The following is a 23,106-nucleotide window of genomic DNA, read 5'->3' as shown; positions in this document are numbered from 1 at the left end:
GGAAGAGGAACCAGCTCTGTTGGTCTGAGTCCAGCCGCAGTAGGAGTAAATGTGGCTTCCAGGGCCGACTGTTGAGCCTGCTGAGCCACAGGCTGCACGATGTGTTCCCGATGAGATGAATCACCCGGTAGAGAGGTAGAGATGGTATCCCCTGTGGACCAGATCCCCAGAGGGGAAGCAGAGGGTCCCAGTGGTAAATCAAATGAAGGAACTTCAGCCTGAGTGGCTTCAATCCTGACCTGTCTTTGAGCTTTAGAGAATACCCTCTCTAATGCCTGGTGTCTTCTACTGGCCTGTTTTTCCTCCATTTTTGATGTTTTGCCTGCAGACCTAGCCTTGGCTTTGGCCTTGGCTGAAATCTTTCCTGCCGCCTCTTGATTAGAAGACTTCTGTCATTTAGAGGCTGATGAGAGTGGTGAAGCTCCCTTCTTGGAAGAGTCAGACTCCTCCATCCTCGTGGATAAGCACAGGAGCACAATAGAATGGAATCAGAGACAGCTGTTATTGTCTACTTGGATAATCACAGATGCACAATAGGGTACACCTGGTAACCAAGGACAGCTAATTTGTGGATAACATAGATGCACAATAGGGTACACCTGGTATCCAAGGACTGCCAATTTGTGAATAACACAGGTGCATGATGAGGTACACCTGGTATCCAAGGACTTCTAATTTATGGATAACACAGGTGCATGATAGGGTACACCTGGTATCCAAGTCCTACTAATTTGTGGATAACACAGGTGCATGATGGGGTACACCTGGTATCCAAAGACTGCTAATTTATGGATAACACAGGTGCACAATAGGGTATACCTGGTATCCAAGGGCTACTAATTTGTGGATAACACAGGTGCACAAAAATGTACACCTGGAATCCAACACTGCTATACAGGGAGAGTCAAGGACCTACTGTGTATGTAAATAATGTTAAGTGTAGATGAGGAGACACCAATTCAAATTCTGCCAGAAGGAGTAATGTTATCAACTGAATAACTGTTTTGGATAAGAGGATTAGTGCAGGCTCCAAACAAACAAACCAGGACTGGCAGATAGAATATGAAGAGAACTGTTAGTTCTCAAAATGGCAGTTTCAAAATGGCGGCCGTTGTGAAAATGAAACTCACTGAGGCTATTAAACAATAGAGAATGGTGCCCAGCATCCACAAAATGGCGGACGCAATTCTGAAAGAGCTATTTGGCCACTACGATGTGGTCTGAACGTCCCTATAGAATCAAGAGGACCTTCCCAACAGAGAAATCAATAAATAGCTTCGGCGGCGTGGTCACAGCCTCCAAAAAAAACAAATGGAGCTCGCCTGCATCTTCCGCCCTTTTTAGCCACCTAAAGGAGCCGCCAGCCAGCTGATTTAATGAAAAAAAAAAACGGTTCAGAGCGGCGTGCGCTCAGCCGGTGACGAGGACTGCAATTGAAAAGAACGAGCCTTCAGACTGCTAGAACTGCAAAGGCAGCCCCGGAAATCATGAAAACAGCGTTTTAAAATGCTGGGAAGCCTTCCTGCTTCGCTCTAATTCAATTGCATTCTTGGGCCTACGCACCCAAAAACAGAATTGTGCAAGTTCTCCCACTTAAAAAGTTGAGAGAAGCCTGTAATTGTCATCATAGGTAGACCTCAACTATGAGAGACAAAATGAGAAAACAAATCCAGACAATCAATTGTCTGATTTGGAAAGAATTTATTTGCAAATTATGGTGGAAAATAAGTATGTGGTCACCTACAAACAAGCAAGTTTTTTGGCTCTCAGACCTGTAACTTCTTCTTTAAGAGGTCCTCTGTCCTCCACTCATTACCTGTATTAATGGCACCTGTTTGAACTTGTTATCAGTATAAAAGACACCTGTCCACAACCTCAAACAGTCACACTCCACTATGGTGAAGACCAAAGAGCTGTCGAAGGACACCAGAAACAAAACTGTAGACCTGCACCAGGCTGGGAAGACTGAATCTGCAATAGGCAAGCAGCTTGGTGTGAAGAAATCAACTGTGGGAGCAATAATTAGAAAATGGAAGACATATAAGACCACTGATAATCTCCCTCGATCTGGGGCGCCACATAAGATCTCACCCCATGGGGGTCAACATGATCACAAGAATGGTGAGCAAAAATCCCAGAACCACACGGGGGGACCTAATGAATGACCTGCAGAGAGCTGGGACCAACGTAACAAAGGCAACCATCAGTAACACATTACGCCGCCAGGGACTCAGATCCTGAAGTTTGCTAGAGAGCATTTGGATGATCCAGAAGAGGATTGGGAGAATGTCATATGGTCAGATGAAACCAAAGTAGAACTGTTTGGTAGAAACACAACTCGTCGTGTTTGGAGGAGAGAGAATGCTGAGTTGCATCCAAAGAACACCATACCTACTGTGAAGCATGGGGGTGGCAACATCATGCTTTGGGGCTGTTTCTCTGCAAAGCGACCAGGACGACTGATCCGTGTACAGGAAAGAATGAATGGGGCCATGTATCGTGAGATTTTGAGTGTAAACCTCCTTCCATCAGCAAGAGCATTGAAGATGAGACGTGGCTGGGTCTTTCAGCATGACAATGATCCCAAACACACTGCCCGGGCAATGAAGGAGTGGCTTCGTAAGAAGCATTTCAAAGTCCTGGAGTGGCCTAGCCAGTCTCCAGATCTCAACCCCATAGAAAACCTTTGGAGGGAGTTGAAAGTCCGTGTTGCCCAGCAACAGCCCCAAAACATCACTGCTCTAGAGGAGATCTGCATGGAGGAATGGGCCAACATACCAGCAACAGTGTGTGCCAACCTTGTGAAGACTTACAGAAAACGTTTGACCTCTGTCATTGCCAACAAAGGATATATAACAAAGTATTGAGATGAACTTTTGATATTGACCACATACTTATTTTCCACCATAATTTGCAAATAAATTCTTTCCAAATCAGACAATGTGATTGTCTGGATTTGTTTTCTCATTTTGTCTCTCATAGTTGAGGTCTACCTATGATGACAATTACAGGCCTCTCTCATCTTTTTAAGTGGGAGAACTTGCACAATTGGTGGCTGACTAAATACTTTTTTGCCCCACTGTATATCTCAAAGGAATTGTGCTTTTTGATAAAGGGCTGCCATTACTTTAGCCCCATAATTTTTTCTCAAAACCCAAATGTTCTATGGCAAACCCAAAAGGTTCTCAACCTTTTTAATGCCGTGACCTCCAACCGGTCGTAAGTCGAGGACTACTCAACCGGTCGTAAGTTGAGGACTACTCAACTGGTGCAGCACCGTTTGCCGAATGGGACTTTTGGCGGGCTCAGCAGGGCAGAGACAGCCTGGACAATTCCTATTGGCTTTTGAAAGCCAATAGAATTAGACTCTATTCAAGAGAGTCTATTCTATTGGCTTTCAAAAGCCAATAGAATAAAAGGGAGTAGCACAGCTAAGAAAAAGGGGGAAAAAATGGTGGACTGCGTTGTTTGGCGACCCCCGTGAAATGGTCGTTCGACCCCAAATGGGGTCCCGACCCACAGGTTGAGAACCACTGTTCTATGGGGATAAGCTACCAACCTTCTTCCAGTTGACTTAGGAAAAAACTATTACAAAAAGGATGCAACCAAGTAGTCTAATGACTACTTATATATGGTACTAATCAGATTAGTTATTAAAGAGATGCAATTCTCCTTTCTCTGTTCATTGGCATCCATAATTAAAAATAGATCAAAGGGAATTCTGTGTATGACAAGGTTTCATAGCAGAAAGAACATGAATTGGCTCTACCTATGAAAGCAAACATTTTTCAAAAGATGAATGCTTAAATTTAGGTGTCATCCTTAAAAATATGCATTATTTTATCTACATACAAGTAGTCTTTGACATATGATCCCAATTGGAACCATAATTTGGGTTCTTAAGCTATGTGGTAGTTAAACTGAATTATCACGTGACTGAACTTCATTTTATAACCATTTTTACTTTGGTCCTTAAGCCCATCACTGCATTTGCTATGTGAATCATCTGGCTGTTAAGTGAATCATGCTATCACTTAGCAAATCCTGATTCCCCAATTGATTTTGCTTGTTAGAAGCAGGCTGGGAAGGTTGCAAATTGAGATCACATGACCACAGATGTTGCAACTATTATAAATGCAAGCTAGTTGCTAATCATCTGAATTGCAATCATATGGCCATAGGGAAGGTGCAAGGATTATAACTTTGGGGATGGGTTTTTAGTCACTTCTTCCAAGGTCATCGTAACTTTGAGCCATTAATAAATAGTCATAATCAAGGACTATCTATATTACTAAAACTCTTATGACTGTAACCTTCAGTGGGATGAAATGGTATATCATAAAGGTCCCCAACCCCAGGGGCATGGCCCGGCACTGGTCCATGGCCCGCCAGGAACTGGGTTGTAAAAATTACAGAAGCCCCATCCATGCGTGTGCAGGATGAAGGCAGTGTGCAAAAACCATTCTCCATGGAACTGGTCCCTGGTTCCCAAAATGTTGGGGGCTGCTGGTATATCATACGGCAATAATTTTTGATTCAATGCACATCAAATGGGCTAATTTACAGAATGTGTCCAAAATCTGGGAGCCACGACAGTTATGGGATTGAATTCTGGTAAAGTGGCTACTTCAGTGAAGCCATGCTGGTGTGCCACCGTAGTCACTTGTGATCACAAGATCATCATTTCTGACACTCCCTGCTAGCTTCCTATGAAGAAAGTCAATGGGAATGCTGGCAGGAAATTGGAAGTTGCTTCTACTCCTGTTGCTTGTTTGGCCACTAGTGGTCATTCTGTTATTCTGTTTAGGTAAGGAAATATCTCTGAAGCAATGATCCAATAGGTCATGGGTTATTTAATATATGCTAAAAAGAGATTCATATCTTCACTGGCTATCACTGATAAAAGACTAGAAACTATACATTCTAGGATATTGAAGAAAATAGGGGTAACTAACAAGAGGAAAAAGGTTTTTGTAAGCTCAGTTTTAAATATAATTGAAATTATACTTTCACCAATACAGATTATTTTCTTTTTAGAAAAATAAAACACTTTTGTATATTATGCATCTGTAATAATTACACTATACATAGATAGCATCTTTCAAAAATGCAAAAAGCACTTCACAAAAAGTATTTCACCAGTTAATTATGCAACATTTCATCTTTTATAAAAATTCCTTGGAAAACAGTTTGATCTGATCCAACTAGAATAGTACCATGCTTTAATCACATTTGTGAACTTATTAGTGTATTTATTTTTATGTTTCTATTTATAAAAAAGTTGATTTCTCAGTTTAACTGTTGCTTTGATCTTCTGATAATATGTGGCATTAAGACCTCAACCTTAAAATAAGAGTTTCTGTACAAATTTCAAATAAAAAAAACCTGATGCTTTGCATCACTTCAGAAACAGTTTTATATCAATTGCTAGATTTTACCATAATATGCAGAATTGAAGTGTTACTATTTTCTGGGTTACCATTTCTGTGTACAGGTAGTCCTCAACTTACAAACACAACTGAGTCCAAATTTCTGTTGCTGAGACATTTATTGAGTTTTGCCCCATTTTACGACTTTTCTTGCCATGGTTGTTAAGTGAATCACTACAACTGTTAAGTTAGTAACACAGTTAGATTTATGTGACTTCTACATTGACTTGGCTTGTCATATAAGGTTACAAAAGGGATCACATGACCCAGGACACCGCAACAATCATATTAGTCAATTGCCAAGTGGCTGAATTGTGATCATGTGACATGAGGATGCTGCAGTGGTTGAAAGTGTGAAAAACAATCATAAGTCACTTTTTTCAATGCTGTTGTAGCTTCGAATGCTCACTAAATGAACAGTTGTAAGTCAAGGACTACCTGTATTTAGTCAAGGAAAAGGGCAATTTAATATAAATGCAGTATTTTTCATAAGAGCCTCTATGTTCACATCACCTATTAGCGGTCAAATACATAAAGAAGAAAAATACAGTAATCACAATTCAATTGATAAACATCTTGAATCTAGTCTGATTCACTGTGAGTTTATCAAATGAGCTCATATTATTATTTTAACTTAAAACTAACATTTTTAATCACTAAAGTCGAGTCATCAATATATACAGGACTATGTGTGCTTAAACAAATTGTGATCACTAGCTTTGTGACATCTAATTCTGCACAGGGATTTGTCTTTAGCTGTCCTTTATATTTAATGACCCTATTTTCACATTAATGGATTTCCCAACACTACAGTCCTTCTTGTGTTTTCTGAAAGAGGGAAAAACTCTCTAATTTCAAATTTGAGAGGGGTTTTTTTTTTTGCTTTTCTTTTGTACACTGGAAATTATTGTATACAGAAAAATACTTCTTTTCCTTTCCAGCTCTTACAATTACAAGACTAAAACTGAAATTTAATCATTATGAACACACATATACACTGTCTGAGAAATGTCAGTACAGCTGGTATTCAGAACATTTCTGTAAATAACATTATCACAGTATAAGCACAGAAAGAAATAGACCAAATGCTGGGATTCATAATTCTGTTTCATCAGCTTTGTTTTAGTATTAGCATAACTTTAAAAAAAGTTGAACAGTAATGTACATTTTCCCATTTAAATAGTGTAATTGTGTCCTGCAAAATATGTACACACAGTTTCTTGCAAGCAATATTTTTCTAGTAGTGATTCTGTCTTAGTTAAGCAATCCTATAAATGAGTTATGAAAAATGTGTTATATATGAGTGTGTATTTTCCAATCTAAACCCGAACAAGGTATAAAAGGCAGCGAAGAACAATCAAAGGCTACAGCTGCAAACCTGTTCAATATCATAGATCTCCTTTGGGCAATCTGCAGACAAGATTAATGGCACATTCTCTGTCACCACCACATCATCTTCAATGCGTATTCCTATGCCACGGAATCGTTCAGGGGCACTTGTATCATCTTCAGGTATGTAAATGCCTGGAAATAAAAGCATTGATCAAAATCTAGCAGATCCAGTTTGCAAATTATACAGTATATTCTTTCCGGGTTTAGAAGGCATAGCACAGGTTTTATCTCCATAGGTAAGCAAGTGTACCTCCATCTTGATCCAATTCATGTAATGCAATACACGCAACTTCATTTTGTACCAACAGAAATACTGGACCAAACTTATAAGAGTAGTTTTTGCAAGCTACTCTATCCTGATATAAGTCCAATTAAGCACTCTTTTAAAATTATTTTCCTACAGACTAAAGATCATGAAGGTTTTTTCTCCGTAATTAAATCTATAAAGCAAATGGCAGTGTTTTCTGGATAGTTCTCAATGCCTCTGACTGCCTTCTCACATTTATGGGGGTGAATAATAGAAATGGAGAGATGATATATTAAGAATCTGAAGCTATTTAAAAACTAAATAGAAAAACAATTGCACTGAAATTTCTAAGAATTTTTTGAAAATAAATTTTTGAGAATACTTTTGAGAAATTATTGTAGCAATCATTGAATAAATAACTGGGAATTCTTCTTTTCAAGATACCACACATAGACATACCTCTTTTTATATTGCTTTCAGTGGTGCATTATTTTACCTGGCTCAATGGTGATCACCATGCTTGGCTGGAGGAGAGTTGATCGGGATACATCAGGTGTATCATGAACATCCATTCCCAGATAATGCCCTACATGATGTGGACAGTATTTCCGAACAGCCTATGAGACAAAAAATAATACATTCCTAAAACAAGCAAAATTTAGAGAAATGTTGGATGGGTATGTCTTCAGCACTAAATGTGCTAGAAACATATAGAGAAAAGGAAATATAATATTAATTGGTTGTTCATGCTTATAAATACAACTAATATGTTTTGTGTAGGCACCATCTTCTGCCTTGTTTCTATCAAATCTGTTTGTTGTAAAGGCAATACACTCTGGTCTTTAAGCAAAATATATAAATGACAATCAGTTTAATATTAAAGACAAATAGTGTCTGTTTTGAGTTCCAAGGTACCTTTGATCTTTTAGCTGGCAGCTTCTTCTGTGGGTAAAAATTAATAGGTACCTTTCAGTACCTTGCCTACATTTTATGCAATATTTATTCAAAACCATTTGAATAAGCTTGGTTTCTTGTACAAAATCTCATCATTTTTTCCAGCAGACCAGCATGAACATTACCATTTTTCAAGCAGGTTGTTCTTACTGGGGTTCTGAAAGTTTTCAATTCCTATGAATTTCACAAATCAGAATAGGTAAGGATCTCAAGAAGCAGCAGTATGCCTCACTCTGCTAAGCAGTTTGTCTATGTTGTTGAACTATACATATTATATCATGGAAGCCATTACAGAGAAATGTTCTTTAAAGAGTGTGACAAAGAAAAAGTCCAGGTCCTCTTTCCATTTTAAAATGTTCTCAATACATAATTTGGAAGGGTAGCAGATCTCGTAACAGTTTTATTTAATATGAAATATTTTCCTACATTTGCCAGTTGAAACAGAAACTGATACTACTTCAAAATATCCATTGATTTAAGCTAATTTTATTGGAAACTGCACTACGCAAAACCAAATTCTCTGTCCATCTAATATTGTTTATGCCAACAGGTTGCAGCTCTTTAGAGATCCACACGTTTTTCCTTGCCCCATTAGAGATACTGAGCAGACAAATATTGGATTGCTGGGCTAAATACATATTTAAGATTTATTGTGTTGGCTCCCACAATTTGTGCCAAATTTCAAAATGCTGCTATAGTGATGCATTTTTTATTTGTCCCGACATTCCTGGGATTGATGGGTAGAAAAAGCTTGTAGTGAAATATTATCAGTGCTTGTATCTGCCTATGAAAGATGAAGGAAGGTAAGTTGAATCAAAGCAAGTCTTTAACAGATTTCTAGAATAGGCACTTTCCCATGTACATGACAAAAAAATTATGTGAAAATATCTTCCGTAACTATTACCAAAATCTTAAAATGAGGCATTTTTCTCCCCAATTTAGCAATCACATTTAATAACCTTACTGACAAGCTAGAAGAGTCCCACGCTGATCTCTACCTCTTGAATTAATACCTGTTGGGAATTAAAACAATTGGTGCATATACTGTACATAATTAAATAGTCTGCCATCTGCTGGATGAAAGAGATACTATACAGCTGAGAACCTCTGACTTGTCTCCAAATAGTACAGGTACTTCTCGATTCATGACAGGAATTGAGCCTGGAATTACAGTCATAAATTGTGACATAATGTGACCAGATTTGAAGTCACAATTGCTTTTAAAACAGTTGTTAAGTGAATGCTGTAGTTATTAAGCAAATTCATTTCCCACAATGGATTTTTTTTTTTTTGCTAAAAACTGGAAGTAAAGGAGAGCCAATTGCAAGAGCTTAAAATGTGATCATGTGACTATGGGAGGTTGTTCTAACACCAAAAATAAGTAATTCTGGGGAGGTCCATCATAACTCTGAATGGTATTAAGGAAAGGTTGTAAATCAATGACTACCTGTATTTCTTTTAGACTTGCATCTGCAGAAAGCTACAACTTCAAAATGAAAATGGGATGATTTAAAGGATTGTTCACTTTTTTTTTAACTGTTCACTGTTTTTTTTTTAGCCAGGAAAAATAACAGGTTAAACAGATATGCAAAGAAACCAAGTACCTTGAAGACCTGACCCTCGCTAGTGCTATCCTTTAGGATTCCCAACTCTTTCAGCTTCTGTCCAATGAGAGTTAGCATTAAATTGTAGATGTTTTCTAGGCTCACACCTGAAGAACAAAGTCTTAGGCATGACTTCTGGACCTCCAATATAGCCTGGTACAGCTCTGCCTGGGGACTAGTAAACCTGACAATAAGAGAAAAACACAAATCAGCTCAAGTGAGATTTAATCAGAAAGAAAAGCAAAAATTAAATGCTAAGATGCATGTACAAAATAATTAAGATAGGATAGTACAGTCCTTTGGATTTGTTCTACTCCAAAATGTTGGTGGAAGATTGCCCACCTGAACACCTCTTGCTTCAAACATTTCTGTACGATGATAAACAGTTCATTAAGGAAGCCAGAACTACTTTCCCATAACTGGAAATTGTACCTTATATTTTCCAAGGTGAATTTGATAAATAAAATTTCCGCATTAGCATTTTGAAATGAAATAATGACATGCAAACTTTTCTGAATATCTGGTTTTGCATCACCAAAAACTAAAGCATATGTCAATGCTAGAGCAGGGAAAGGAGGATGACTGCAGTACATTGCACTAAAAATTGCAACTATGGTATAGGCAAGGACGATTTCTGAAGTATAATGAAATGAAGAAAGGACAACAATGGAACATTTTCTGGAAAACCTGGAACTGCAAACAACTTGATGTTCCTTTGCTGGGAACAGGACCTACCTGCCATTGATGGGCCAAGTGCGGGTAATGTCACTCACATAACAAGAGTATTCACATCCTCCATCCAATAAAACCATTTCTCCATCCTAGAGCACAAGAAAAAGCAATGACTTGGTACTTAAGAATTTCATTTAAATAGTATTGTAAAATGATTTTTTAAACAAACAAACAAACAAACAAACAAACCTGGAACGTGAGATAAATTATGTATGCTTTTTCATCAAATGGTTCAGCAGAGTGTAGCTTTTTATAGTTATAGTACAGTCCTTCTCTGCAAGCTTTGATGTTCAGCTTATTTTAACACTTAACATCATCTTATTTATTATTATTATAATTATTATTATTGACTTCTGTAATCCTGTAACTGACAGTTGGATTATGGGAACTGAAGTCCAGCACAAAGAAAAGTGCCAAGATGGGAAAGTCTGATCTAACTTAACAGCTGTTGCTATGTTAATTCCATTTACTTTCATTTAGGTGCCATCTTTTAATCACACCCACTTTTATTGACCAACAGAGGTCATATTCATCAAGCACATTGGTGGAGAAGAAGGGGGCAAACAAAATGTCTCCTTGTTTCATTTTTCTCATGAAACAATTACCTAAATCAACCAAATCGTATGAATAGTGGCAAATATTATTGGGGGTCATGCTGCAACATCTATTCAGAGTTAGACTGCTTTTATATTCCTCATATAAATCCCTATATTTCCTCATTAAAAGATTCATATGCAGTACAGCTATAACATTATTAATTATAATTATTAAGATTAAGATTATTCCTAAATGTCTTTGTTCTACTCCATAGAATGAGGAAGCAGATTTTTTTCCCTAGAACTACAGGACAGTCAAAACTATACTAGAATGCAGTAGAACTGGTTACAGTCTGCTTAGCTTAAGAAGGTACTCAGAAACAGGACTGTATCCTTTTAAAACTGTAGTTCTATTCCAATCTTCTTACATGGCTTAGTTAATATATTACCGCAGTCCATCTTGATTTATTTCTTTTGGAGGGGTTCAGTAGATAATAACACTATTATGTTGCAGAGTTCATTCAGTTACCTTGATAAGTTGATTGTTTTTCACATAATGCAAGGTATTGGACCTGTTGCCACCAGCAACCACAGGGGGGTAAGCTAAAATGTCAGCACCACGAGCCCGGCACTCAAATTCAAACTGGAAATAAATAATCCATTAATTGTTGAAATAAATGTGTAGCTTTTATCCAAGCCCTTTCTCACAAAGCCTCTGCCAATGACAATACTTGGGCTAGCAAACTAGCAAAGTATATGGGATACTTTATGTATGTTTGAATAGGAAGACTTGATTCAGCTTTCTCAAATCAGGTGGTTCTTGCTTAACAACCACTCATTCATGATTGTTCAGACTTACAACAGTGCTGAATGAATACTGGACTTATGGCTGGACTTACAATTGCAGTATCACCTCAGTGACATAATCACCATCTGCAACCTTTGCCAACTTCCTACAGAATCAATGGGAAAGCTGGCAGGGGTTCACAAAAGGGGACCTCAAGACATGCGTGCTTAATGACGTGCAATGGTTCACTTATCAACAACTGAAAATGCCACAATTTCCATTGATAAGCAGGTGTCACCACGCTTTACAATTGTGTCCCTTAGCAATGGAAATTATGATCTCAATTACTGTTGTTAAGTAAGGATTATCTTTAATGGATTTATATCATAGTTTGCTGTCAGGGAAAAAAAAGAGCAACCATATAAAAGGTATTCTTAGCTCTTTGAAGGAAATATAGTATATCAACCCACAGAGCGTGCTACTGCTTAAGTAAAATACCTAACAGCCTCAGCTATTGCAATCAATGGAGAGGAATTATGTTGTTCAGTACCATCTGAAAAGCCATACATTTCTCTTCCCTTCTGCAGTATGTGAACTAAAGAAACCTAGTGTGCTATGGGAAGCAAAAGTATAATATGTCTGTTTAATTTTTTTTCAGGAAAAAAATTACTAAGAACTTGGTGATTGTTTTGAAAAAACAAAATCAAAGGTAACTTTTCTTGTGTGCTTCTATCTATGTCCAATTTTTCTCCCTGTACCTATATTTATCCTGATTTGGGTGCATGTCCACAGACAAGAACTGATTTCTTAGGAACAGCAAACCAGCTAAGGATTTTTTTCACTAAATGAAAGTAATACGAAACATTAGGAGGTACTAACCCCGTTAAATAATTTTTTTTGTGATAGGCTGTATTTCCTACTCAATTTTGTTTCTTTGAAGAGAAAGAGATTTTAGTCTGTACTTATTCTCACATTTTCATTACGTTTGAGGGGGTGGCTGCTGGCACTCTCAACTGTTAATTAGAACCAAAACATATTTTTTTGGGATACTAATACATGTGTAGGAGAATGTTTATAGGGAAAAATACTTCTAAATTAAAATGCACTAATACATTAAAATTATACTTTGCATTTGCACTATTTTCCTTGAAATTTCATTTCCATAATGGGTATTCTTAAGGAAAGATAATGTTCAGGAAGTGAAATTTAATTAGTGCTAAAGAGCAAAACCCTCTCATTGTTCAGATGAAAAGCTACCAGTAGTCCCCTACACACATCTATTCAAAAGCATATCTTATAAAGTTCAACGGGATTTACTATCTATAAGTATTGAGGCAATTTCTTAATAAATCTTTTTTACGCTTTATTAAAATCCTGGTGTCTCTCTTGATGTTCTCCTTCTGATGTTCTCCATCCTGCTAGTTCTAAATTAAGGGTCGACGTAAGGATTAACAGAAACCTATCACATGTTATGTGAGCATATGCATTACATGTGAATACAACCTAGAAACTGGCTGTCAGGTTACAGCAAGGGACTATTTTCCACAATGCAAAAAAGCACATACCTTAGCATATAGAAATGCTTCGTCCACCGGAGCTTTACTTGTAAGCATAGTCTCTATGAATGCCTGTTGAAATGCAGTAATAAAAACTATTAATAAATATGTTAGTTTCCAAAATATGGCTATATTTTCCAAAAGAAGAGGCAAGAGGATAAGCTCTCCTAGATCTGATTCTAGGAGTGAGGAAGAGCTGGTTGAGGAGGTGAATATACCATATTGGGATTAAATGAGAAACTGGATCATAGTTGTAAATGTATACTTTTGATTATGATCTATTATAGAAAGTGATCAGGTATGTTTGATTTCTTCTTCACTGGTATTTGTCATACTAACTCATATGATGATAATCTTATTATGTGAAACATAGGGAACTACAGTGGTAGTTGTTGTCAGAAGGCTTTCCATAAACACAAGGATCCCATATTTTTCCTGACTAAATCATCAGCATTAATTCCGGAAACATCCCAGCAGAAAGATGCTAGCTATGCCTATATGTCATTTTCCTTTTGGCATGAATTCCAATATTATGCCTTTTTTTCTCTTAACACTTTGTGCAATATAAATGTTTTGATCAATACCTGTGAAGTGATTTTGCCAGCAAATTTCATCCTCTCAATCTCTGTGGCAGATTTGATCAGCCGTAAGTTTTGCACTAGATGCCGGACAGCTCGTACATGGTTGTTGCATTTAGTTTTGACCTCAGCCAGATGCAGCAGATAATCAGAATGGAGCTGTGGATGCACAGGTTTAGCAAAATCATACCAAACTGTGCTAGAATCATCTGTGAAACAGAATATAATTACTCTTTAAGTTTAATTAACTACAGTTCTTTGGAGAGATGCTTGCATATTTTTGGTATTATCAAACTGCAGCCAAATATGGGTAACAGTTCAAATTAAGGGTCAACACTGGTATTCTTAATAAGAGATGTTACTTTGATTTTATAGTATTTTTAAATCTTCCTGAAAGAATCAGTAATAAGAAAAAATGGTGAAGCTACTTTTTGTAATATAGACAGTTCCTTAGAAACAAAGATATGTATCTAAATTAACTGAGTAAAGAGGGCATGTGTTTTCCCCATGCATCATCCTCTATATAAAAAAGTAGATTTCAAGTACATTTGAATAGAAATATACAATTCTTTTGGATCAAGAGCTGCACTTGGTCTTTGAACAGAGTGCCAAGAATTGCCCTGCAAAAATGGAGGATTAAATATATAAAAAGTAATTTAAACTAGAGTTAATGTAAATTGAGTAAATTAAATTATTAGTTATTTTCAATGGACTTAATAAAACTTATTAGTTATTCATATAGTATTTAATATTGCCCACTTCCATTGTTATTAAAGATTTCAGGTTAGCAATAATATCTTTTAATACGACTCCGGAGCCACTTCCATGGCTATGGGAGATCACATGTGACTATGGAGCTATAAATTATGAATCTCTATATTATAATTTTAACAAAGCTTCTTCTTTTCAGAATACATTCCCATTCATGGGGACACAGAAGTAATGTTTTTACACCCTAAATGTGTTAAGAATGCAGCCTAAACAAAGTACCTAGCACGACTGTGCAAATTCTTTAAAAAAGTTGGAAGCATATACTTTTTGCACTATTAAAGCAATAGTTTCCAAATTGAGTAGCTAATTAGGAAGCTATTCTCAATTACTTTTGCTGCCTTGTGTATGGACAGCTATTTTCTTTTGTGCACTAATCGGGAGAGGCTACTATAAGTTCCAAACAACTGTTTCTAAGCCCTGTTGCCTACTTCCTTCAATGTGTTGCATGTACACATGACTGTACCGTAACAGTAAATTCTTAAAGAAAGGAATTGTTAAAGTAGAACTTAAATATTGGAACAAAATTTGGAACAAAATACCAGTAAAATTAATTACAGTTCTGTAGTAATCATTTCTTCTGTGTAATTCACAAGTAACAAAGATATATAAGCCCAACAAACTTGGAAAACTTTCATTATTGCATAACAGCTATCATGTGGCCACAGACTGGGCAAAGTAAGACTCTCCAGAGTCTGTCTTTATACTGTATATACTTAATTTTTACAAATTTTGCCCTTAAATATACCCATGAAACAGAAGGCCATTTGGAATTGGGGCAATTTAGAAATAATGTTAAATAAAAATTCATACCTATTTCTGAAATGTATTTAGTTGGGCACTTAATTCTGTTCTTCAGGTTGCATATAGTTTCAGAAAATATGAACTTTGCATATTAACATTTGCATTAAAATCCAAAAACAAACTTGCCCTCCTCTTTATTGAAATTATGATTTTTCAGGGTTTTTTTTCTATGAAGATAAGTAGGGAGCTAGGGATGTAAGCTTAAACTTCTCACATGAAGTTATGATTTCCTTAGTTATAGGTTACTGAATAATTGATGTGCAATTCATGTAACATGCCTACCATGAACGATCTTTTATGAACCACAATCGTTGGGTTCAAACACTAAGGCAAATCCAAACCATTCTAAGACTTACAGATGGCGCTCAATGTACGACTGGTTAACTGTTTAAAGTTGTGACTAACTCCAAAAAATGTACTTGGACTTGAAGTTTTGACACCACCATCCCAATCACATGACTGCATTTGGGGCATTCAGCAACTGACCCACATTTACTGTCTTTACAGTGTCCTGCGGTCATGTGATAATTTACACTTTTGCCAGAACTCAGCATTTACTTCTGGTTTCAGCAAAAAACAAACAATAGTTTTGCTTAACAACTGCAGCATTCACTTAATGACTGCTGCAAAAAAGGCTGCAAAATTGGGCACAGGCAAATGATGACCTGCTTAATAACTGCCATATCTTATGACTGTAATTGCAGGCCCAATTTCGATCGTAAGTTGAGGATTAGTTATAACGCAGTGCATGAATCCAGCTTTCTGTCTTATATCTATTATGCCCTTCACTTGACAGTAAATTGCTTAAATGATTCAATATCCTATTTTATACAATGCAAAATCTATTTTGTTTTCATACCTTTTAATTTAGATACCAGATGTCTAAACTCTTCCATGGTATATGCTTCATCTACACCAGTGAGGGCCACTGCTCCATCAGTGCCAGATCGTGGCCCATCCCACAACTCTCGGCTTGGATCTCTTTTTGGAACAAATAGTAAAGCTTTGTGATACGGCAAAGGTCTACCAGGCACACTTTGCAACACTAAGATACTATCAGGTTCTTGGAAGCCACATAGATATAGGAAATTAGTGTCCTGGTGAAAGGTGTATGGAATATCATTGCTCATGTAGTAGGTCGGATTTGAAAGCAGAATTACTGTGTGATCTGTCCCTTGCATCTCTTGTTGTATCTGAGCCATCAACTTGTGTCTACGGAGAGCATATTCCACTTGTGATAATCCTGGTGTTACCTCTCCTGTGAACAGAATTCAAAAACACATTTTCTATTTCAGAAACAATTTTTCATGTTGGTGAACCCTTACAATTTTTGAAACTAGTCTCACATTTTCCAATTCATCTCCTTTCTATTCATTTTCTTTGCACTTATGTCTCCACATTCCTAGTTCAACTCCAAACTATTTTTTTCTCTATTATTAATAACAAAAATTGTTTGTATAAACTTGAGTTCACAAGGCATTCTAAAAGCTACATTTAATACTAACATAAGGATTATGACTAAAAATGATTACTGGGAGAGAGGAAAAAAAAGAAAAGTAAACTTGAATAGCTTTTTATACGATTTGCACATTGAATGGAAGACAGCAGAGCTATACTGTATTTTGATATCAGTATAGATATTTCATTACCTAGCAATAACTTCTTCATGAAATGCAGAGCTCAAACACTGAATTTAAAAAAGGTTCTTTAATCAGCTGTGTATCGAAGAATTAGATTAGAATATAGAATTTTCTCAGAACTTCAGAATTAATCATTCAATCTAATTTTATCTATAATGAATACAATGTGCAGAAAACAAAAATATTTTAACAAAACTGGATCAAATGCCAAAAAAATGATTGCAAATGGAACATTTCTTTGCATAATCTATAACCAGATTTGCATTTATTAAAGCCGTTAAAGCCAATCCATTAAAATGAACAGAGCTAACAGTTGAAAAATGTGAGAATTTCCCTGCAGGGAAATAGCAGGGACAGGTTATTGCCTTTATGCCTTAAATATGGATCTCCCTAAAAGCATTTTGCTTGCTACTGTGGGAAACAAAATGATGGACTTTGGTTTGATTTTGTAGGACTTCTCATGTTCTTTAGAAAGAGACAGTGGTTCAACTAATTACTAGGGGGTTTCCCATATTTAATAGCAACTTAATGTTATCTGATAACAAATGTTTTAAAGTTATCCAATGATTTTCAAAAGAAAGCAAAAATTTAAAAATATGAGATATATTTTTAAATTAAAATTTTGTTTAGCTTTTTTCTTCTATAAATCATATCACAGTACATACTTTAATTTAAAAACGTTAACCTACTTGCAATAAGCAATTTGCTGACCTAAGCTAGTTGCTGGGTAGCAGCATCACTAGCCAAGATGAAAATAAGGCATTTTCCACTGTGCAGAAAGACAAATGCTGGGCACATTATCTATTCAGATACCAGCTACTGAAATTTTCTGTAATACAAATAAAATGTGAATGGCATTGATATACCATTATAATTACCCAGTCAATATTCATAAAGAATCACACATTTCAAATATTAAAAATGTGGTAGAATCTCCGGCTAGAGTAGAGGAAGGAGTAAAGAGGCAGTTTAGCTTGGAGTCTCTCAGTGATAGGAAGCAACAAAGGCAAGACACATGAAGCCTTTATCTGCCAGTTTCCAAGAAAATGGAGTTACTCTGGCAAAAGATTAGAGGAATTACAATGAACTACTTTGGCCTAACCATGGAATTATTTTGGTTCCCTGCATCTGACAAAGTACAACTAAATCTAAGAAGAATTTTCTAAACAGTTGAAATGAGAAAAGCTACTTAGCAGTACTCACATAGGCTTTTACAAAAGCATAAATCTAATTAACAGTTGAAAAAATAATTAAAAATGCACATCAACCAAAAACACAGCATTCTGTATAAACATATTAAAGAAAATAAATAATGAATTTGACTAAAATAATAACTTACCAATAAACATGCATAAAATCAAGCTACATGTTTGGAGAGACACAAAACTATTGACAAATAATGTCATAAAATACACTATACATACAGTAAAAGGTTGAGTTCAGAAAAATGCAGGCTGAAACAAAAACAAAATTCTAATTTTCTAATAGGAATTGGTCCTGGGTCTTTTTTACAAATGTGAATCGAGCAATTACAGTTCTTTCTAACTGATTTTAATCTGCTATTCTGTCAAATTATAATAAATGATTGTTCAAATAGAAAATACCACTCAAAATGCTTAGCTAAAATAAAATATATTGATGAACAAAACCTTCATGGAAGAAAAATTAAATTCACAGGCCAGTAAAGAATGACCAGAGTTTCTCAATATTTCCATGCCTAAGCAACACATCTGTTTTTGTCTCATGTCTATCTTCTGTAACTCTGATGACAGACAAAATGGCCTTTCAAGAAGGTTTTCTAACTTTGGGAGTAATTCTTATGACAGGAGGCAATTCTTCTAATGAAAAAACAATTGCTGTAACTTTTCCAGCTATTGCAAACACAGAAATTTTTGCTAGCATTACTTGCAACTGGGTGATTTCTATCAGCAGCCCCCAACCTTTTGGGTGTCAGGGACTGCTTCCATGGAGGACAGTTTTTCCACAGACCTGGGGTATGTGGTTCCATGCACTGCCTGGATCCCGCGCATGAGCAGATGGAGCTTCATGGGCTGCAGACTGGGGGTTGGGGACCCCTGATTTATATGATTCTTTTGTCTCACAAATACATATATCCAAGAGAACATGAGTAGAATTTTAGGAAGTATTTTCTATCTCGAACATAAAATATTCTAAACAGGAATTCCTTGAAGGATATAAAATTCTTTTTCCCCCCAGGTTGTTCTTTAAGAAAACTATTAAAAAGTGAGATGTTAAAGGACTGTGTGAGTAGTATAGCGTTATGCAAACTTGTCTAGGATTAAATGTCTCTGAACACTTATTTCTCATACAGTAAATGTGCTTAGAGTTGCATTACTGTTATCCTTACCTGGCTTAAGAAGATGTGGATGTGTGAAAGGGCTAGGCTGACCTAGATATCGATTTGGAATCTTCTTTTGTTGAACTGGTTGAATGGATAATTTCCGAAAGAAACAAAACTTGCAACCTAAAATGAAACGGCTGAATAGCATCAAACTGAATTGTTTCCCCCTTTGAATCTGTGATAGAGCCAAAATGAAGTTTGCCATTCTTAAACACTACTCATCTCTTTTTGCTTTAAAGGTAAAGATGTACCCAACAATACTCATATGTACTTTCCCACTAATAATATTATGAATACTTAAAAAAGCAATGAAAGTTCTAGAATAATATTTTAATGTTTTTTCATTGGCTGATTCTAATTGTTTGTCTTATGCTTTGCATTTTTACTGATATAAGTAACCTTCACTGAAGGAATAGATAGTGAGGAATACATTCAGCAACAACTACAAACATTGATAAATAAGATGGTCAAGATAGGATGGTTTTGCAAAAAGTTCAGAATTGCAAGTAAAATTTTAAAAACCTTTCCAGGAATGGTTTTCCTGAACACTACAAATCACACAGCAAGGTAAATGTATATATTTGGCATACACTATGCTTTCTAGGCAGTTATTAAACTAAGCAAAAATAACATTAAAAAATTACCTAGATACTAACAATAACCTTCAATGTTTAATGTTCAATGCAAAGTATTAATATTTAGATTAGCAGATGGGAAAACAAACTGAAGAGAAGGGAAGAAAGTTATCATTATAAAGTATTTCTATAATTTCTTTTACTCATGATTTATCAATAGTTGTTCTTATTTTGTATGTTTAACTTTCTAACTGTCTGTTAAAAGCTTAAATTTAAAAATAAAAATATTTCTGACCTTGGCATTTATTTCCTTTACTAAGGTTGCAAATGCTATAAATATGGTATTGATTATATTTTCATTTATACAATAAATCACCCAATCTCCAGTTTAAATATTGCTAAAACATTTATGATAAACCACTAAGATATTCCAAAGAATTTAAAGATTACATATTGAAATTATATTTCTAATAATTAATGCTTTCTGATCCACTGAATGACATTTAATAGGGATAACAATGGGACATTATATACGAAAACAGTGATATTAATAGCTTTTTATTTATAGCAACTTTATCTTATTTTTCATAATTACTGTTGAAATAAGTGGTAAAAGAGTTGCAGTGTTTCTGTTCTTTGGTACACAACAGGATTACTAATTGATACTAAAAAAAAATTCAATCCAATTTTCAAAGTGCAACATTTATTCATACGGAGTCTAAAAATTTTAAGAGTTGACAAGCAGAGTATCTTAAATCTTTAAAACATTAGGGTTATTATGCCCTTTATATTTATTCACTTTTTTAAAAAATCCAAAACAAAGTAGGTCAATTTTGGATCTTTCTACTCTGGAGCCAAAAAGAGGGTGCTACAAGCTTTGTTTTAGTGGAAACAAGCAAATTAGTATTATTTAATATGTCTGATCAGAATAGAGGCTTATTAACATCTATTTGAGACTCAATTTGATACAACGGTTAAGGTATTTGGCTAGAAAGCAGGAGATCTTGAGTTCTAGGACCCCTTAGGCGTAAAGCCAGCTGGGTGATCTTGGACCAATCATTTTCTTTCAGCGCTAAGGAGGTTGCAAACTATTTCTGCCAAAACTTGCAAGAAAACTGTAGGGACTTATCTAGGCCAGGGCTTTTCAACCTTTTCACCCATTGTACCACTTTTAGGATATGGCAATATCGAAGTACCACCAGTCGCCTAGCAAGGTGTCAAAAACTTGATGACCAAAAAAAAAAAAAAAGGAAAAAAGTGATAAAGTACAGGTAGTTCTCGATTTACAACATTTCACTTAGTGACTGTTCAAAGTTAAGTGGCATTGAAAAAAGTGCCCCCCAAGCCACAGCCGAGCAAGACACCTGCCTGCCCCCCTGGCCGCGCTCTTCCTCCTTTCCGAGTTTTCCATTGTTGTGAGCATTTCTGTTGAGGATTGGCAGTGGGCGTGGGGTGGGGGGTGTTTGGTTTTTATTCCCCGTCTGCTGGGTGGTTGCAGCAGGTTTTGGTCACTTCACATGACCCTGGGACACTGTGACCGTCATAAATATGAATCAGTTGCCAAGCATCTGAATGTAAATCACAAGACCCTGGAGATGCTGCAACGTTCCAGCTGATTGGTGTTTCTTCTGGGCTCAGCAGAAGCACCAGGATCAGCGCCACACTCCAGCTGGAGCCTGGTGCTGATCCTGGAGCTTCCCCTGAGCCCTGACAGCCCTGCAGCTCCAGCCATCTCTCGCACAGGCTTGTGTAGTGCTGCCACAGGTTCAACTCATTCCCCTCCCCCACTACCACTTTTCTAGGATGGTCGCGTACCACCTGCCAGGTACCAATGTGCCACAGGTGGTATCTGTACCATTGGTTGAAAAGCCCTGATCTAGGCAGTCTCCAAGAATCGGACATGATTGAATGTAAAAAAAATCCATTTAGTTAAAAAAAAATCACAGAATGAACTATAAATATAATTTGTAGTTATGCGTTTTATTTTTAGATGTTAATCCAAAGAAATGCCACAGAATGGAAAGGATCTACAGCTAAGTAAGGATTGCAGTATAAGGCTAATAATATTCATACAAGTGAAGTGTGTTAAAATATTTTGTTTTAGACTACAATCCTATTCATATTTACTTGGAAGTATGTTTTGGATTCAACTCAGTAGCCCAATTCACACATATCCCCAAGTTAGGCCTTTTTTTTAAAAAAAAAACATGTTTTGAAGAATAAATTATATTAGCTTAAGCTGCATTTAAACATTTTAGCTTACATGTTAATTAGGCCTTGAGTTTTTCTCCACTATAAGCATGCATAGGCTCAGGCTATATCTACAATTCCAAAAACAAAAAAATCCAACTCCAGGATTAAACCTTGGAAAAATAAATACTAAACTTAGGGATTGTTTTATCTTATTTTATAACACATTTCACAAGGAACATGAAGGTATATTTCAGCTGAACCAATCCCACTGATTTCCAGTGGAAAATGTGCAACCATCTTTTTTCCTCCTCTGAGATTTAAAACCTCAGCTTATGTTTCTGGTAATATTTTGTTAGCAATTTCTAAACCTAAATTGACCAGTTTCTTGAACTTCTGTTTTAAACAGAAGAAACGTTTCTTTTATAAGAGATTTCCATAATACTACCGTGGTCTTCAGAATATTTTTTTATCCTACACGAAATCAGCTACAAGTATCATAGTTGAAACTGAGACAGTAAAAATACCTTTTTAAATATGCAAAGTGGAGGGGGTACCTAGAATAACTATCTTTCGCACTGCTTAGAATTGTTCTTTTATGTATAATCAAATTAAGTCTCTGACCTGAAAAGTTGCATTTGACCCTTACAGGTTGGATAAGTCTCTGAGCTGGCAACCACACCATAGCTGAGCTCCCTGCCTGTAAAAAGAGTAATCAACACTACGGAACGATCTCGGAAGAAATCGCAACGCCCCAAGTCCTGATCTTCCCCCACTTCGTTCTAACACTCTTTCGTGACTCCCAACCCTGAAGCATGGCCAACTAGTACACTAAGCTCGATTTGAGTTCGCACGTTTGAAGGACCTTGCTTCCACTGGGTCGGCACATAATGACGTCACCATCAATCGTAACCCGCTATTTTGTATTTCGCCTCTTGAGTTTCGGCGAGTG

The 23,106-nt window shown here is 36.3% G+C and overlaps 1 protein-coding gene across 6 annotated transcripts; it reads right to left on the bottom strand.

Annotated features, from left to right (window-relative positions):
• Positions 1-6,299: 6,299 nt before the first annotated feature.
• Positions 6,300-23,024, bottom strand: XPNPEP3 (X-prolyl aminopeptidase 3). Of its 6 annotated transcripts, none has more exons than XM_039335542.1 (11): positions 22,779-22,794; positions 19,396-19,512; positions 17,717-17,856; positions 16,247-16,645; positions 13,822-14,024; positions 13,247-13,309; positions 11,424-11,537; positions 10,362-10,447; positions 9,627-9,810; positions 7,565-7,685; positions 6,300-6,953 (listed from the first exon to the last, which is right to left on the bottom strand). In XM_039335542.1, exons 4-11 carry the CDS (start codon positions 16,587-16,589, stop codon positions 6,787-6,789), a joined length of 1,281 nt encoding a protein of 426 aa, XP_039191476.1. In that variant the 5' UTR covers positions 16,590-16,645; positions 17,717-17,856; positions 19,396-19,512; positions 22,779-22,794; the 3' UTR covers positions 6,300-6,786. The 6 variants fall into 6 exon arrangements, with proteins under 6 accessions (XP_039191476.1, XP_039191475.1, XP_039191477.1 ...); XM_039335541.1 differs by having other exon boundaries at positions 22,682-22,793; XM_039335543.1 differs by lacking the exon at positions 22,779-22,794 and adding an exon at positions 22,228-22,628.
• Positions 23,025-23,106: the final 82 nt, after the last annotated feature.

Source organism: Crotalus tigris, unplaced genomic scaffold, assembly GCF_016545835.1.
Source record: "Crotalus tigris isolate CLP2741 ecotype Arizona unplaced genomic scaffold, ASM1654583v1 scf7180000017644.4837335, whole genome shotgun sequence".
In the NCBI taxonomy this organism is placed as follows: domain Eukaryota; kingdom Metazoa; phylum Chordata; class Lepidosauria; order Squamata; family Viperidae; genus Crotalus; species Crotalus tigris.
This window is presented reverse-complemented; position numbering and strand designations above follow the sequence as displayed.